Source organism: Pinus tabuliformis, chromosome 9 (genome assembly GCF_031772625.1).
Source record: "Pinus tabuliformis cultivar Carrire ecotype Pingquan chromosome 9, CPIR1, whole genome shotgun sequence".
NCBI classification, from domain to species: Eukaryota; Viridiplantae; Streptophyta; class Pinopsida; order Pinales; family Pinaceae; genus Pinus; species Pinus tabuliformis.
In genome coordinates, this window is record NC_142307.1 from 625,263,366 (window position 1) to 625,280,851 (window position 17,486).

Genomic DNA, 17,486 nt, shown 5'->3' on the forward strand with positions numbered 1-17,486 from the left:
AAAACCATGCACAAAACCATAGGTAGGTCCGCCCAACCTAATATAGGGTCCAAAAAAAATTTTCATGGGGCACTACTCCAGACCCCGTAGAGGGGGGCTGCCTGCCCCCCTCAAACCCCCTTATGATCCCCCCGCTGCACAATCGGCGCAATGAAGAAGGGGTTCCACCCCCCTTCTAACCCCCTGGTTAACTAGGGAGGCTAGTCATGGAAAGAATATAACACAACCCAACAATATTAGCTTGTTGGATCAGCCATTTTAGCCTCTGATCGAAATCCCACAAGGATTCATTTACCCTTTGTTGTATCTCCTCAAACTCTGTGACAAACTACACCTGAGACTTAGGCTTCTTAAACTCATTGTTCAATGCTTGCTAAGTCTCTGTCAATGTCGCGCCGGGTCTATCTTGACAGAACTTGATATACCAAGTCAACGCCCTATCCTGCAACATTGTGACCAGCTGTGCTTTCTTTGGGTTATCATCAGTGATCTGCTGCGCTGTCCACATAGCATTTGCAACAAACCAAAATTCCTCGGGGTCTTCGCTCCCTACCTCTTTAAAGATCGACATCTTCATTGTGTTTTCGATGTTGAATGATGAAGGCGGAGGTGGATATGGAGGTGAAGGTGTAGGTATATGTAGCGGAGGTGGAGTGGATGGATGAGGTATCATTGGGATACCCTAACATACCAACTGTAGTGCACTTCGCGGTGTATTCAGAATAGTTCCTTCATCGTCACTTGAAGATGATCCCAATAATGGACTATATTCAAAGCCAGATTCTTTGTTCCTTCTGAAAGGTTTTCTGCTTCGCGTAGTCCTGAACGTCAAGGTAATGGCATAACCCATTTTTTACACAACAACATGTTAATCCAAGTTTTCAGAGATTTTAAATACTTACCTCGCGGTCCTTTGAAGAGCCTGTGCTCTGCTTCGCTATAAATGATGGGTGTATCGATCGCAAGCTCGGTGACAAATCCTCCTATGATACGATCAATCCAGTGACCAACAACCCACACGATGTTATTTTCTAAAGCTTCCAAGTGCCTCACCAGCTCTGGCATCCACACAATAGGATTGTCAAGCCTCCACCTACCTTGGTTGTTTGCCAATATAGACAACCACTCGTGCAGTTCACAGGGAAAGAAACAGAAAAAAGCTTTGGTTTCGTCTGTATTAAGGCATTTATTCAACCATTGTTCCTTGCATAATCACAGATTTCTATTCTCCTGAGATGCAAACTCATTTTCTTTCCAATCAAGCCACTTTTGATTTCTTTCTTCATAGGAAACCACTTATTCGACATCATACATTCCTCAGTTAGATCCAAATCCCAACAATGGAACCATTTGTTGGCTTGATGTGGTTTGGCCCAGGTTCAGCTTTAACTGCGCCAACCAACAAAACCCTAACTACTGCCCTTTTGGCAACAACATGTGTAGCGCAGGCTGTGGTCTCACCCAAAGCAGTATTGGGGGATGTTGGAACTAGGTTTCTACATCTAGAGGCCTGTGTGATGGTTACCTCAAGTTCTCAAGGCTTAGATCTTCCTTCACATAGATCTAATCCTTCCAACAGATAACTACTATAACTCTATTTAATTGACCTTCATATCTTCCAATGTTGAAAATGACAACAAGAAATGCTAAAAATAGAAGTGCTAAAATAGCACTGCTATAAATAGCAGTTTAGGTACCAGTGCTGGACTAAGATGTTAGAAAATTATATATTACGGAGCAATGGAACACATAAAATATTGCAGAAATATAAACACAGAAAACGCACAAAACAAGAGAGACACAGATATACGTGGTTCACCCAGTTTGGGCTACGTCCACCCCGAACAGCTAGTCCTTCCTTTCTATTATCCAGCAAAATGAAGAGACACAACCTACAACAAATCCGCTGTAATATCCTCTGTTTTCTCTCACAGTCTCACCTCTCTGTTTCTCGCTCACAGAATACACATATATATATCTCAGCCTCCAATACAATACTCTCATACAAAGAGAGGGGGTGCCTTCTAGGGAAAAAAACCCTAAACTAAACATAAGTTCTACCGTCAGATCATTTGCCTAATGAACGGCCCAGATTGACTAGAAATTACTATACTTTTACAAGGCAATTTTACATTTGTTTTTAGCTTCGGGGGCGCTGCCCCCGGACCCTCGCGGGGGGGACAAGTCCCCCCTGCACCCCCCCCGCGTGGAGGGGTGTACAAACTTCCTGGGGTATACATCCGGCTGAAACAAAGACCTCTGAACAATCATGCTCCACACACAACAATCTCCCACTTGGAGAATGATTGTAGAAACTCCATCGCTGCTTCATTTGCTGGACAATGACTCCTCTTTGGACCTGGCTGTTTCTCATCTTCATCGTCATCCTTGAAGACCAATTGAAATTGAGCATACTCTCAGTCTCTCCCTGGGTACAACTTTTGTTAGTATATCTGCAGGATTTTGGCTAGTGTGTACCTTTTCCAGCTTCAACTCTCCATCTTCCAACACTGATCGTATGAAATGGTACTTGAGTTGTATGTGTTTAGTCCTAGAATGAAATGCTGAGTTCTTTGCAAGATGAATGGCACTTTGGTTATCACTGTATAACGTGCCCATATCATGCTCCTTACCCAATTCACCCATAAACCTTTGTAACCAAATCATTTCTTTACTAGCCTCTATAGCAGCAACATACTCTACTTCTGTTGTTGAAAGTGCAACAACACTTTGGATTTTTGAAACCCAACTGACAGCTGTTCCTCCAACAATAAATACATATCCTGTAGTGCTCCTCCTGTTATCTCTATCACCTGCCATATCTGCATCAACATATCCCTGTAGAGAAATGTTTGAACCACCAAAGCATAATGTTTGATTTGTGGTACCTTTCAAATATCTGAGAATCCATTTCACTGCCATCCAATGTTCCTTTCCTGGATTGTTCATGTACCTGCTTACAACTCCCACTGCATGTGCAATATCAGGCCTTGTGCAGACCATTGCATACATTAAGCTTCCAACTGCTGATGCATATGGAACTTTAGACATATAATCCATGTATTCTTGGGTCTTTGGGCACATTTCCTTGCTAAGTTTGAAATGGCTAGCAAAAGGTGTACTAACTCGTTTTGCATTTTGCATATTAAATCTTTTCAACACCTTTTGTATGTACTCATTCTGAGACAATGTTAATTTGCGATTTTTCCTGTCTCTAGTTATTCTCATACCAAGGATTTGTTTTACAACTCCCAAATCCTTCATTTCAAATGAATTTGCCAATTTTCTTTTGAGTACATTTATTTCCTGCATGTTAGATCCTGCAACAAGCATGTCATCCACATACAATAACAATATAATATAGCTACCATCATTTTGCTTTTTCAGATAAACACAATGATCAGAGTGACATCTAGTATAACCTTGTTCAGACATAAACTTGTCAAATTTTAGATACCACTGCCTTGGAGCCTGTTTTAAGCCATATAGGCTCTTCTTCAACCTGCACACTAGTTTCTCCTTCCCTTTCACCTCATATCCTTGTGGATGCTGCATATATATCTCTTCCTCCAAATCCCCGTGGAGAAAGGATGTATTTACATCTAACTGCTCAAGATGCAAATCTTCAACTGCTACAAGACTTAAAATAGTTCTGATTGAAGTCATTTTAACAACAGGAGAAAATATTTCATCAAAATCAATACCTTTCTTCTGTGCAAACCCCTTCACCACAAGTCTAGCTTTGTACCTCTATTTTCCTCCATCTTCTTCCTTCAGCCTGTAAACCCATTTATTCTTCAATGTAGTTTTTCCTGCAGGCAACCTGACTAAATCCCAAGTCTGGTTATGCATTAAGGAGTCCATCTCTTCTTCCATGGCTACCTCTCACTTCTTCCTGCTTTCAACCTGCATTGCTTCTTCATAACATTCAGGTTCACTAGAATCAGTCAACAATAAATAATATAATGAAGGAGAGTATCGTTCAGGGGGTCTACTTATCCTGGTAGATCTTCTAACACCACTTTCAGGTGTTTGGGGTGCTTGTCGCTGTTGTGGTGGTTGCGGTTGTTGATTATTATTATTTTCAGGCACCTTTACCTTTTTAGTGATGTCATCAAGAACTGCGTATTCCTTGTTTTCGTTTTCTTTCTTCGTTTCCTGCAACTGATTCTTATACAAGACCTTTTCATTGAATATTACATCTCTACTCCTAATGATTTTGTGATTTTCATAATCATATAAGCGATAACCAAAATCATTAACACCATATCCAATAAAGGTACATTTCTTTGACTTTGCCTCAAGCTTTGTTCTATTTTATTTATCAATATGGACGAAGGCCTCACAACCAAAAGGCTTTAAAAAAGAGTAGTTTACCTTTTTACCTGTCCATGCTTCCTCTGGAACACCACCAACCAAGGAACTTGAAGGCCCTCTGTTTATTAGATAAACAACAGTATCTACAACGTCTGCCCAAAACTGTAAAGGCAATCCTGCATGCAATCTCATGCACCTTTGCACGCTCCATGATTGTTCTGTTCATCCTTTCTGACACACCATTTTCTTGTGGTGTTCTTGGAATTGTCTTCTCTCTGCGAATTCCATGCTCTGAACAATACCTATCAAACTCTTTGCTGCAATATTCACCTCCATTGTCTGATCTAAGACACTTCAATTTCTTTCCTGTCTCAATCTCAACCAAAGCTTTCCATTTCTTGAAAGTATCAAATACATCAGATTTATTCTTAATACAATAAATCCAAGTTTTTCTAGTTGCATCATCAATAAAAGTAACATAATAATGAGAGCCACCGAGAGATAATACCTGAGCAGGTCCCCATACATCTGTATGCACAAGCTCTAATTTTTCATTCTTCTTTTCTTTCCCAACTCTGAGAAATTTGACTCTCTTATGTTTTCCATAAATGCAATTCTCACAGAAGTCCAAATCAACATTCTTCAAACCTGGCAACAAATTCCTTGAGTGAAGAATCTTGATCCCCTTTTCACTCATGTGTCCGAGACTATGATGCCATAATGCTGCATCTGCTCCTTTGGAAGTTAAAGCATTAACAGAGTTAGAAATACCATTGCATAAATACAATGTACCAACCTTTTCGCCTTTTGCTATTACCAGGGCTCCTTTGGTGACCTTCCAAGCTTTATCTGTGAAAGTTGTCACACAACCTTCACCGCCTAACTGTCCTATTGAAATCAGATTTTTCTTTAGATCTGGAACATGCCTTACCTCCTTTAATAGCCATTGGTTTCCATTATGCTGTTTTACAAGAACCTTACCCATTCCAACGATTTTACAGGGTTTATCATCACCCAGACGAACTTGTCCAAAATCTCCTTGAATATAGTCATGAAAGTATTTCTTATCAGGTGTGGCATGGAATGAAGCCCCTGAATCTACCACCCAGGAATCAGTAATATTTTCGAAAGAAAGAATCAAAGCATCTTGTAACACCTCACCTGTCACATTTGCTTCATGATTGTTTTCTTACTGTGCATCTCCTTCTTTTCCCTTCCGAGATCTACAGTCTTTCTTTAGGTGTCCTTTCTTTCCCCATTTCTAGCACACTATCCCCGATTTGGACTTGGATCTGCCTTTCCTTGATTTACTGCGATATCCTGAGCTCTTTCCTCTTTCCATTTTCTTCCTCTAGACTCTGCACTCAAAGCATTTCCCGATGTCTCACCGGAGCTTTTCCGTCGCATTTCCTCGCTAAGGATAGCATCGACAACATCATCAAACTTTAAAGTACTAGATCCAGAAACGGAGTTACTAATGGCCATTACCAAGCCATTCCAACTTTCTGGTAATGAGCACAAGAATAACAGAGCTCTAACTTCATCATCAAAGTTTACCCCTACAGAACTTAACTGACTTGTAACGGTATTAAAATCATTTAAATGGTTTGCAACAGATCCACCTTCCGACATATTCATATTAAATAACCGTTTCATAAGAATTACCTTGTTTGAGGCCGAGGGTTTTTCATATAGTTTCGAAAACGTCTGCATCAAACCCTCTGTTGTGGTTTCCTTCGAAATGTTGAAGGCGACTGACGCAGCAAGGCAAAACCGTATTGTTTCGAGTGCCTTTCTATCGAGAAGGTTCCATTCTTCATCTTTCATACCCGTCGGCATCTTTGTTTTTCCGCCCAATGGTAGGTATAGATCTTTCTGATACAGATAATCTTCCATCTGCATCTTCCACAGCGAGAAGTTTTGGCCGTTAAATTTCTTGACCCTAAACTTACCATCTTCCGCCATTGCTCCCACTCGAACCAGGAACCCTTCTTTCCTGCGAGTTTATCAGCCAAATAGACCTTCGGCTTTGATACCAATTGTTAGAAATTATATATTATGGAGCAATGGAACACAAAATATTGCAAAAATATAAACACAAAAAACGCACAAAACAAGAGAGACACAGATATACGTGGTTCACCCAGTTTGGGCTACGTCCACCTCGAACAGCCAGTCCTTCCTTTCTATTATCCAACAAAATAAAGAGACACAACCTACAACAAATCCGCTGTAATATCCTCTGTTTTCTCTCACAGTCTAACCTCTCCGTTTCTCGCTCACAGAATAGACATATATATCTCAGCCTCCAATACAATACCCTCATACAAAGAGAGGGGGTGCCTTCTAGGGCAAAAAACCCTAAACTAAACATAAGTTCTACCGTTAGATCATCTGCCTAATGAACGGCCCAGATTGACTAGAAATTACTATACTTTTACAAGGCAATTTTACAGTTGTTTTTAGCTTCGGGGGCGCTGCACCCGAGCCCCCGTCGGGGAACCGCTAGCCCCCGGACCCCTCAGCCGAGGGGGATCGGCCCCCCCGGACCCCCGCGGGGGGGACAAGTCCCCCCCGCCCCCCGCGTGGAGGGGTGTACAAAATTCCTGGGGTATACATCCGGCTGAAACAAAGACCTCTGAACAATCATGCTCCACACACAATATAAGAAACAAGGAATGAAAAACGGAAGTGCTATAAATAGCGTTGCTAAAAATAGCAGTTCGGGATAGATTCCAATTTTAGTTAGTCCCTGAACTAAATTTGTGAAGTAAAATTCGAATTTGATCTTAGCAGCTATTTGTAAATTAATTAATTAATTCATCTTGAGTTAATTAGTTAAGGAAATATAAACATGAAGTCTATGTGAGGACATGAAACAGTTATTCCTTTGATTAAGGGATTTATCCATTACTTAAAGAGATAAGAGTGAGTTGTAATTAGTTAGCTCAGTTAACCAAGTTACGTCTAGTTAGATTAGTTCCAACAGTTGGAGGAACTGATTGTGAGTTCAGTTAGTTAATGCTTGCATGCATGTAACTGTTGCACTTCAGATAACTGAATATTCTCTCATAAATAACTCATGCCTGTTAGTTCAGAGAAAGACCGATCGCGATCAGAGGAGGGACAATGTAGTATCAGTTGGATGGATTTTTCCTATAAAGGAAACTCATCCATGCATAAGGATTTATCTCCTTCAGGATTGCGCAGTTACTATTGGGCCAAGTGAGCAGTGTGAGGTGGGAATTCACATGTGTGGAAGCACAGGACCCCAAGAAAAACTGCGCAAGGAAATAGGAGGCTTGGAGGGCAGAGGAGAAGTTTTTTGAGAGGCCTTTGACTGTCTGTGAGCAGCAGAGGGATTATACTGAGAGCTGGTTGGCTTCCAAGCTAAGGCTTTGTGTAATTCTGTGACTATTTTCCACTTGTATGATACTACAGAGAATGGGGTTTTAGGCTGAGGCTTTCCACGAATTATATCATTTGTGTTATGTGTGATTGCTTCTCATTCTCAGTTATATCTATTCTTGTTTGATACTGCTCATATGTGATTAAGCTTCCCAATGTTTATGGTAGAAGTAGATCTAGTTTTATGCTTTAGTACATTGCATATATCAGTTGATCTACAGGTGAAATTTCTACATGGTATCGGAGCAAAGGTGAATCAAGCAAAGAACTATATACAAAGAAGGGAGAAGTATGAAGTTTAGTGTTCCTGATATAGATATCGAGTTCTTATCACATCTCAGATTTCTTCAATGGCGGTCAATGGTTTGAGACTTGAGTATGCCCTTAATGGCAGCTCAAACTATATAGCCTTGAAGGATCGCATGGAAGTGGTATTAGAGGACAACGAGCTGAATGACTTCATTGATCAAGAATTCCCCAAGCCCCCAACAGTTAATGCCCAAGAATTGGCGGAATGGAAGAAATGTGTGGCTAGAGCAAGGAGAATCCTCTTGGAGGGAGTTCAAGACCACATTGTCTCGAGCCTCCATGGGAAGGAGACTCCGTTTTCGATGTGGAAAACATTGAAAGATCTGTATCAGAATAGCAGCGATCAGAGGAAGCTGGCGCTAAAAGACAAGCTTCAGAAAATCAAGTGTGTAAAGGGCGACATGATCTCAACATACCTGACCAAGCTCACGACCTGCAGGGATGAGCTTAGTAGTGTAGGGGTCACGACAACCGATAATGACATGGTGAGTCTTGCTCTCCTCGGTCTTCCTAAGAGCTGGCATAGCTACCAAGACTCAGTTAATGGAAGAGAGAAACTGCCAGATTGGGAATGACTTTGGTCGGATTTGATGCAGGAGGAGATAAGGAGAAGCACCAGAGATGGTTCTTCATCCATGGAGGATGAAGAAAACTGTGCCTTAGCGAGTAAGGCAAAGAAAGGGAAGGAGAAGGATTCTCATTCCAATTCGAGTTCTTCCCATGGTGGGAAGAAGTTTGACAAATCGAAAGTGCGATGCTTTCGTTGTCATGAGGTGGGCCATTTTGCTACAAATTTTCCACTAAAGAAATCCAAGAAGGGATCCTTGGAAGGATCAGAAGGTGAGGCTCTTGCCTCACAGTGCGAGTTGGATTTCACTCTCATCACATGCATGGTTTCATCCATGGTGGGATGTAGTTGGTTTCTTGATAGTGGAGCTTCATTCCACATGACTGACGATAATATTTTGTTCAGTACCTTGGAGGAGATGGATCTCCAGATACTCATAGAGATGGGTAATGATGAAAAGTATAGTGTCTCAGGTGTAGGCATGGTTGCTTTTCAGAGGGAGCATGGAGATCGGATTACCTTGACAGATGTCAAGTATGTACCAGGACTGAAGAAAAACTTGGTATCGATCGTGATGCTAGAAGACAGAGGCTATGATGTAGTCTTCAGTAAGGGAAAGGTTTTCCTTAGACACATCATCACGAGACAGGTGAAGCATATCGGTTCACGAGTCAAGAACTTGTATCCTCTTGAGGTTCAAGATGCATGCAAAGCCTTGAGGAGTAAGGAAACTGTTGGAGACTTGGTGGTTGAGAGGGAGAGTACACTACCTCTCAATATGCAGCGCCAAAAGAAGTCTTAGACAATTGTGGAGGAGCCATAGTTGGTGAAGCAACTTCAGGAGGTTGTGGAGCAGCCACAACTAGAGAAGCTGAGAGGAGATCAAGTGGAGACATCCATTCATCCAGAGACCTCCAGTAGGGGGAAATTTCGAGCCAAGTGGATAGAGGGATCACATGCAGCCATACCTCCAGGTGGGAGGTGGGGCAATGTGGAGTGATAAATCCAAGAAAGATGAAATAGGGGTAGGATCCTTGAGGTACCCAGCCTCTTTGATTGGACCTTACTACGGGAACCCCGACGAGGAGTAGCAGGACTGGCTAATTGGGTAGAGACAGATGCGGATGGAGAGACAAAGAGAGCTACAGTGCAAGAGTCCCAAGACTGTGTAGAGCTAGCAAGCTGCAAAAATGCGAGAGGCACAAGAGTGTTACAACAGTGCAGGATGGCACAGAGAGGTGTGCAATGGTGCGAGATGCATGGAGTGTTGCAGCAATTCAGAGGTCAGAGAGGGAGCACTTGTCAGTAGCAGAAGGAGCTTCAACATCAGAGTGTGTTTCTAGCCCAACAGAGAGGTTAGTTGGGAGGTTTTTTTGTTTCTAGAGTTACTGGAGTGTACACATTTGGAAGAAGTGTTGCATGCAGAACAGTCCAAAGGTTCAGGATCGGGTTCGAGTTGAAGCCTTTTTTGTTGAGAGGGAGTGTTGAAAATGGCAACAAAAAATGCTAAAAATAGAAGTTCTAAAAATAGCACTGCTATAAATAGCAGTTTAGGTACTAGTGCTAGACTGAGCAATAAAGAATGAAAAATGGAAGTGTTATAAATAACATTGCTAAAAATAGCAATTCGGAACAGATTCCAATTTTAGTTAGTCCCTGAACTAAAATTGTGAAGTAAAATTCAAATTTGATCTTAGCAGCTGTTTGTAAATTAATTAATTAATTCATCTTGAGTTAATTAGTTAAGGAAATATAAACATGAAGATGAAGACTATGTGATGACATGCAATAGTTATTCCTTTGATTAAGGGATTTATCCATTAGTTAAAGAGATAAGAGTGAGTTGTAATTAGTTAGCTCAGTTAACTGAGTTAAGTCTAGTTAGATTAGTTCCAACAGTTGGAGGAACTGATTGTGAGTTCAGCTAGTTAATGCTTGCATGCATGTAACTGTTGCACTTCAGATAACTGAATATTCTCTCATAAATAACTCATGCATGTCAGTTCAGAGAAAGACCCAGTTGAGATCAGAGGAGGGATAGTGTACTATCAGTTGGATGGATTTTTCCTATAAAGGAAACTCATCCATGCAGAAGGATTTATCTCCTTCAGGATTGCGTAGTTACTACTGGGCCAAGTGAGCAGTGTGAGGTAGGAATTCACATGTGTGGAAGCACAGGACCCCAAGAAAAACTGCGCAAGGAAATAGGAGGCTTGGAGGGCAGAGGAGAAGGTTTTTGAGAGGCCTTTGATTGTCTGTGAGCAACAGAGGGATTATACTGAGAGCTGGTTGGCTTCCAAGCTAAGGCTTTGTGTAATTCTGTGACTATTTTCCACTTGTATGATACTATAGAGAATGGGGTTTTAGGCTGAGGCTTTCCCCGAATTATATCATTTGTGTTATGTGTGATTGCTTCTCATTCTCAGTTATATCTGTTCTTGTTTGATACTGCTCATATGTGATTAAGCTTCCCAATGTTTATGGTAGAAGTAGATCTAGTTTTATGCTTTAGTACATTGCATATATTAGTTGATCTACAGGTGAAATTTCTACACGCAAAGGTACTTAATTGTACTTATCATGCATAAATATTATAGATATACCAGTTTCGCGCAGTAAATAAGCATTCATTCATATAAAACATATTACAGAGTGAAGATACATAAACTTTGTAGAAGTAAATAAAATAACACAGATACATCAATTTCGGCCCAAAACAATCTTTATTAGATGTAAACGTTTAGATATAGACTTTTTATCCCTACACACTCACCTGCAGGGGCTCGCGCACTCATCTTGTGGAATTACCAAGGTCTTCACGCACTCAGCTGCAAGAACCTTCCCCTTTCGCCTAAGTACAAGAAACAAACCTTTCTTGTCTTAGCACCTTTCCCTTACAATGATTCTTCTTCAAGTTACCCCCTAAGACTCACTATGACTAAACTTTATATAGCCTTTGCTTTACAATACCATGGTCCGTAGACCATGGGAGGGTCTCAAAACAACTCTATTACCTGCCCACCTAAGGCACTAAAGCCCCTTTGACTCTACTGAGCTTCGCACTCTGCTTTCCACATTTCATGGAGACTTTACCTTTGCTACAAAAAGATATTGCAAAAATGACTCAAAATTCAATAAAATTGACCCGAGGGACCCCATTCCATCAATCTGAGCCATTCTGTTGTCCAATAGAATCATCTAGAGCCTCAGTATTTGTGTCTCACTCCTTATCTCAATCAAATTAGTAGTGATGCCTTGAAAATCAAGTGAATTCTCAGCCAAAATCATTGCTAACATAGTCTTATTCTTCTAGTAAATATGTAGTGTATGTCTAAGCAATGTCCATTAGCCTCTGGTGTGTCCTAGGTCCTCCACTAAGTCCCTAAATTCTCTTAATATGTCTGCATCATATTGTGGTCTTCTTTCTCTTCCTACATAGATCTCCAAGTGTTCCAATACATTTCTTGCCTTAGATGAAGTGGCCACTTAATATCTCAGTTCGCCCTCACGATCCTGGTCATGGCCCCTGCCACATCCTCTTCCATGGCCCCGTATGCCACCTCTATGCCCCATACTGTGGCGTGAGCGAGCACCCAACCAAGCCATGTTTTCATGTTCTAGAAGGTAGTCCACTATAGGATTCCCCTAGACCTCACCCTTTATGTCTTTGCCCAAGTAGAATAGACCTTGTTTATGCCGCCAATAAATAACACTTCATTTGCACTTCAAGATTAATTTCCCTGGATGGAGAGCACTTGTTACTGCTGGATGACATAAACACATATCATATAAATTATTCATTGAGAACTTAAGTGGTTCGGTCTCTGGACAAGACCATAATTTCCTCCCCTTTAACTTACTCGGCATCAAAGTCTGAGACAAATAACTGAATATGGTTACAGTTGGGTAGAAAAGGCACACCTTCTCTCTTCGAAGAGTGGGAAACTCCTTATCCCTGGACTGGTCCACCATTACATGCTTGATGAACACAGGAGGAGGATATACCCAATTTCCCTCGGATCCCAACAAAGGTTTTTTCCCTCACTATGCAAAGTTCTATCACAATAGGGGGAAATCATGGAGTCTAAAAGGTTTATAAAATGTCATGAACCATAAGGATGATTGAGGGAACAAGGGTTATTTTTTATTTTACAACTTAAGGCTTCTTTGGAACCATCCCAGACATAATTCCCACTACCATCACCATGCATGACATAATTCAATTACACATTACAGAGGAATTGGCTCCTCCGACAAGGAGAAAATTCTTAATAGATACATGACCATTTACCATACCCATCGCCACTGTGGGCAGTTCCATTAAAGCTCTTACAACCTACGAGAATGATAAATTGAGGACTAAACCACCAACAGACAAAAGACCAAGCTATAATCCAAGTGAAAAACAACCAAAAAGGGACTTGATAGAAACCACAACTACAAGCCATCAACCAAGAAGTTTCATGCAATAAAACCTCTTAAGATTTTGCAAGATGGTCAACGAAAATATACTCACTTCCTTGCAAACTGGCTGGAGGGGCTAAGCGACATGCCCCTCGATCTCGTTGCTACCTTGAAATAGTTTTGCAAGCTGAAAAAATTCTCCAACATGCTTCCTAATGTTTTCTCTGCACTTAGGGGAGAATTGAGTAATAACCCTCCCCTCCCACATGGCAAGCTCCTTAATTGCCACTAGTGCTTCCATCACTTCCCACATCTAACATTGTAGTAACCTAGTACACAACATTCCTTCAATGGTGATGTGCATGCAATAGCATGTGCGGTGGTTGCGCCACCCTACAGACTGTTCCATCATCAACTTTGTTAATTAAGGCTTGGCACATATCTCATAGGGTCTCGTTTTCCTCCATTCAGCCTCATTGTGGATATAATAAAATATAATACATAAATAGTATACTTTAGTTTGTTTGTTCCTTTTTTTCCCTATAATAATATTTAGATGAAATTATAATTTTGTGCATTTTAAATGTATGAATAAAAAGTATGCTTATAATTTTGGCAAATCTTTAAGGTAATGTGAGTCTTGAAATGATTAACACTCCTAATCTTTGGTTTGAGTAGCCACCATTCAGGGTATCTAAGTTGTCAAAATCTAGCATGGCTTGATTAATGTATAAATAAAAAGTATGCTTATAATTTTGACAAATCTTTAAGGTAATGTGAGTCTTGAAATGATTGACACTCCTAATATTTGGTTTGAGTAGCCACCACTCAGAGGTATCCAAGTTGTCAAAATCTAGCATTGCTTGATTTTTATATGCTTGTTTCGAACCAATAACTTTTTCACCATAAAATACCTTAAAAAAACACCTTATCACTATTTATTCTACACTCCATAAACATAAATAACATATGTTAATTCTTTTTATTTTTTATAAAAATCTTTGTCAAATATAATAATTAAAAAGCATTTATCAATTCTTTTTAATTTTAGTTAATAATTTTTTTAATAAAATGATCAATGTTAATAATTTGGTTAATAATTTTTTTATTAAAATGATCAATGTTTTTATGTTATTTAAAATATATTTCAAAAACATAAATAAATTTAACACGTAAAGTAAATTTCACTGTTTAATTTCTAATTTCACGCAACCCCTTATATCAAATTTAATAAAAATGAAAGACATATATAAAACACTAAAAACGCAGATAATCCGGCCTGTGATCTCTATATTTATTTAGAACTTCCATGAATGCACATTATCATGGTGGGGGCTAATATGCCAACCGCAAAGGCAAACTATTATTGAAATTCTTAGAAAGCTCCCATAGAAATCAATGTCCATTAGATCTTGAAATGATCCATTACACTCCTTCCCTTTAATTCCTGGTTCCAGAAAGCTGCCAAATACTCTTCAAACTTATATCCTCGATACAAAGCTGGCTGCTGTTCATTCGCCATGCTTGTTGCAGGAGCAATAAAAGCATCGTCTGAAGGCGAATAGAAAGTGGGAATTGATATGCGTGCACTCTGCATATTCGTTATTACTCGATGCTCGACGCTTCTAAATCTCCCACTGCTCACAACCTAACGCATTCAAATCACACACCAATCAAATTCAATTAATACTATCAAATTCTTGTATAGAGAGAAAAACTAACAGAGTTGTCCTAGAGAAATTTTTTGGAAGCTTTTCGGGTTGGTTTTTCTCGTATTACGGAGTAATTTATTGAAATCGCAAGTTTGATAGCTAATTTCTGCACAATCAAAGCGTCTCAGGGGGTTTTCAAGGGTGCTGAATCTAAATATGCAATTAAAAAACCATTTTAAATAATACAACTCAAGATTTAACCTCAATTTTTTCGGCCAGATTCCGTCACCGAAATCTCCAAAAAATCACACTAAAAACAACTCCAAAACTAACTATATAGATATGCTCATTGTTTCTAACTTGCAGCCTATCTCCCAAATTGACCACAAACCCGTTTGCTACGGATCTCCCAAATTGACCACAAACCCGTTTGCTAAGGGTTCTACTGCAATCCACTTTCCATTTCTCAATACTTGCAGGCCACTCACATCACTTTGCATTAACACAGTGAGGGCACTTCCATCTTCTTGGGATCACGATTGCCATTACACCAAAACCCGTAGGTGTTAGTAAACAGACGCATCGCCAGAGTTAACGCATCCTCGAGAGGCGGTTAGTCCATGTCAGAAAACACTCGCCAGAGTTAACGGATCCTCAGGGGGTTAGTCCATGTCACAAAACACATGGGAAGTGCTGGATTATCCAATGCCCAACAATATCCCCCAGCGCGAGCCGGGTGTGATTCAAACTCGAAACCTTTGGCTCCTATACCACTTCTTGGGATCACGATTGGCGTTATATCAAAACCCGCAGGTGTTAGTAAACAGACGCATCGCCAGAGTTAACGGATCCTCGATAGACGGTTAGTCCATGTCACAAAACACATGGGGAGTGCTGGATTATCCAATGCCCAACACATCTGAATGATTTGGTAGACCCAGAGTGAAATCTGGGTTTGGGCATGAAGGATAGTAATTTATATTCATCATTTGGCTATATTTTACAAAAATATTATTCAAGTAATCAGAATCTAGCTCTAAAGCTTCTGAAATTGCAGCCAGCAGCCTTAATATCAATGCTTTCAACTCACCAGCGTACTTGCCCGCAATATCTCTGTAAGAAAAACTAAGTCAAACAAGCTAAACATTTGCATGGTGGGTTAAGATGAATCATTCCTAGTGCTCTATGTCTTGGATAAAGTTTTGGTGATAACCTGTAGGCTGCAGGTTTTTCAGGCCAAGAGCCGATGACTTCTTCCAGAGGATGACAAGGCTGCGTGAGATAATCCACCCAGTTCAGAACCTTGTCTTTGCTAAGATTCAAGCTGGTAAAAACCCGGACTTGCTGTTTTACGTCCTCTGAGTAGAGGCATGCTCGGTCTTCCACTGGCATTTCGTAAAACTCTTTGGCTATATCCATCATGCTTTTCATGACGTTCTCTGGAACGCCATGATTCACTATCTGATATCAACAAAACAAAAAAATATAATACAGTCACTCCAATATGAAACTTAATACCAGCATGCCAACAGAAATCTATAGACTGAATAGTCTGCAAGTATGATAAAAAATCAACCATATAGTATAAAACAATGACAGGAGGGAGAATTGCTGGTAGGGATTGAGGTGTGTGTACCTGGAAGAAACCGTCCTCTTCACATGCGCGTCCGATTTCATGGACTACTGTCGTTCTGTTAGCGCCGTCGAGATGTTTTAGGTCTATCACAGGAATGCTCTCAGAGTAAGAGACGTCACAAATCTGTGGGCGCTCATGGGGAGGCACGATACATCTGTCCTGCACCTTCAGGTTGTTAATTCCATTGGACATGAGCTTTTGAATAGCACTGCTGAGCTGTTGGGTCTGCACATCCATTGCAGAAGACATCTTCCTCCAACGCTGATGTGCAAATGTGTGATAAGGGAATTTATAGAGTTTAGATAGACTGGTCAGTGAATCCAAATTTAGTGAAGTTTAAAAACCCACAAATTAGTTAAAAAAAAAAAGAAGGAATTTTGGATAAATTCTAGCAGAAATTCCAAGATTTTGGGTGTTTTTTTTGTTTTACAAGTGGGAAAATTTATTATAAATTAGATGTCAAATCAGCAGTGAGGATAGTTATATCTAGGTACAGTTCTTGAATGCAGGCTGACTCATCACCCTTATTCAAAGAAAACTAAAACACCTGGAATAACCTGTTAATGGTCCCTAAAGTGCAGACTTTCACTCCTGCAAAATGCCTCTGACTGTTAATCTGTTTCCTTATCCAAAAAACACTCTAAAAACAGTTTTAACTAGCCCATAATTCTCTATGTTCTTATTTTTTTTTTTCCGGATTCAGATTTTCTTGCCGTCCTGGCCAATTTGTCACATCTTTTGACAACGCCATTAAGTTTTTATTGGTTGAGGATTGAGATGATAAAATCCTCATTAAATATTACGAGATTTGAATTTAATAGTGCTAGTTTCACATGAATTAATAGATTGACTTTGATGAGTGGGAAGATTCCAAAACCCAATGACTCATGAAATGCTCATTAAATATTAAATATTCTGAAATGCGTAATATTTATTATCACCTTTTCAAATTGCATTTTCCCTGCGATTTAAATAGGAAAGGTGTGGCACTATGACGTTGCTCATCAGCATTTTAAATTGCAGTTCCGAAAGCAACACGCAACAATAACGTGGTTTTTCCATTTAAAACAATAATTTTTGGAGTCAAAGGAATTATTAATTTTTGATATAATTTTTTTTATATATTTATATTGAAATGGTAATTTTAAATATATTTTATATTTTTATTTTTTAAAATCAAAATTTATTAGAG

General features: G+C 39.8%; 1 protein-coding gene across 1 annotated transcript; it reads right to left on the minus strand.

Moving 5' to 3' along the window:
* Positions 1 to 14,299: 14,299 nt before the first annotated feature.
* LOC149150166 (protein DMR6-LIKE OXYGENASE 1-like) lies at positions 14,300 to 16,543 on the minus strand. Its single transcript, XM_089445393.1, has 6 exons — positions 16,295 to 16,543; positions 15,872 to 16,119; positions 15,562 to 15,771; positions 15,061 to 15,165; positions 15,019 to 15,025; positions 14,300 to 14,654 (listed from the first exon to the last, which is right to left on the minus strand). Exons 1-6 carry the CDS (start codon positions 16,541 to 16,543, stop codon positions 14,412 to 14,414), a joined length of 1,062 nt encoding a protein of 353 aa, XP_089301519.1. The 3' UTR covers positions 14,300 to 14,411.
* Between the last annotated feature and the right edge of the window lie 943 nt (positions 16,544 to 17,486).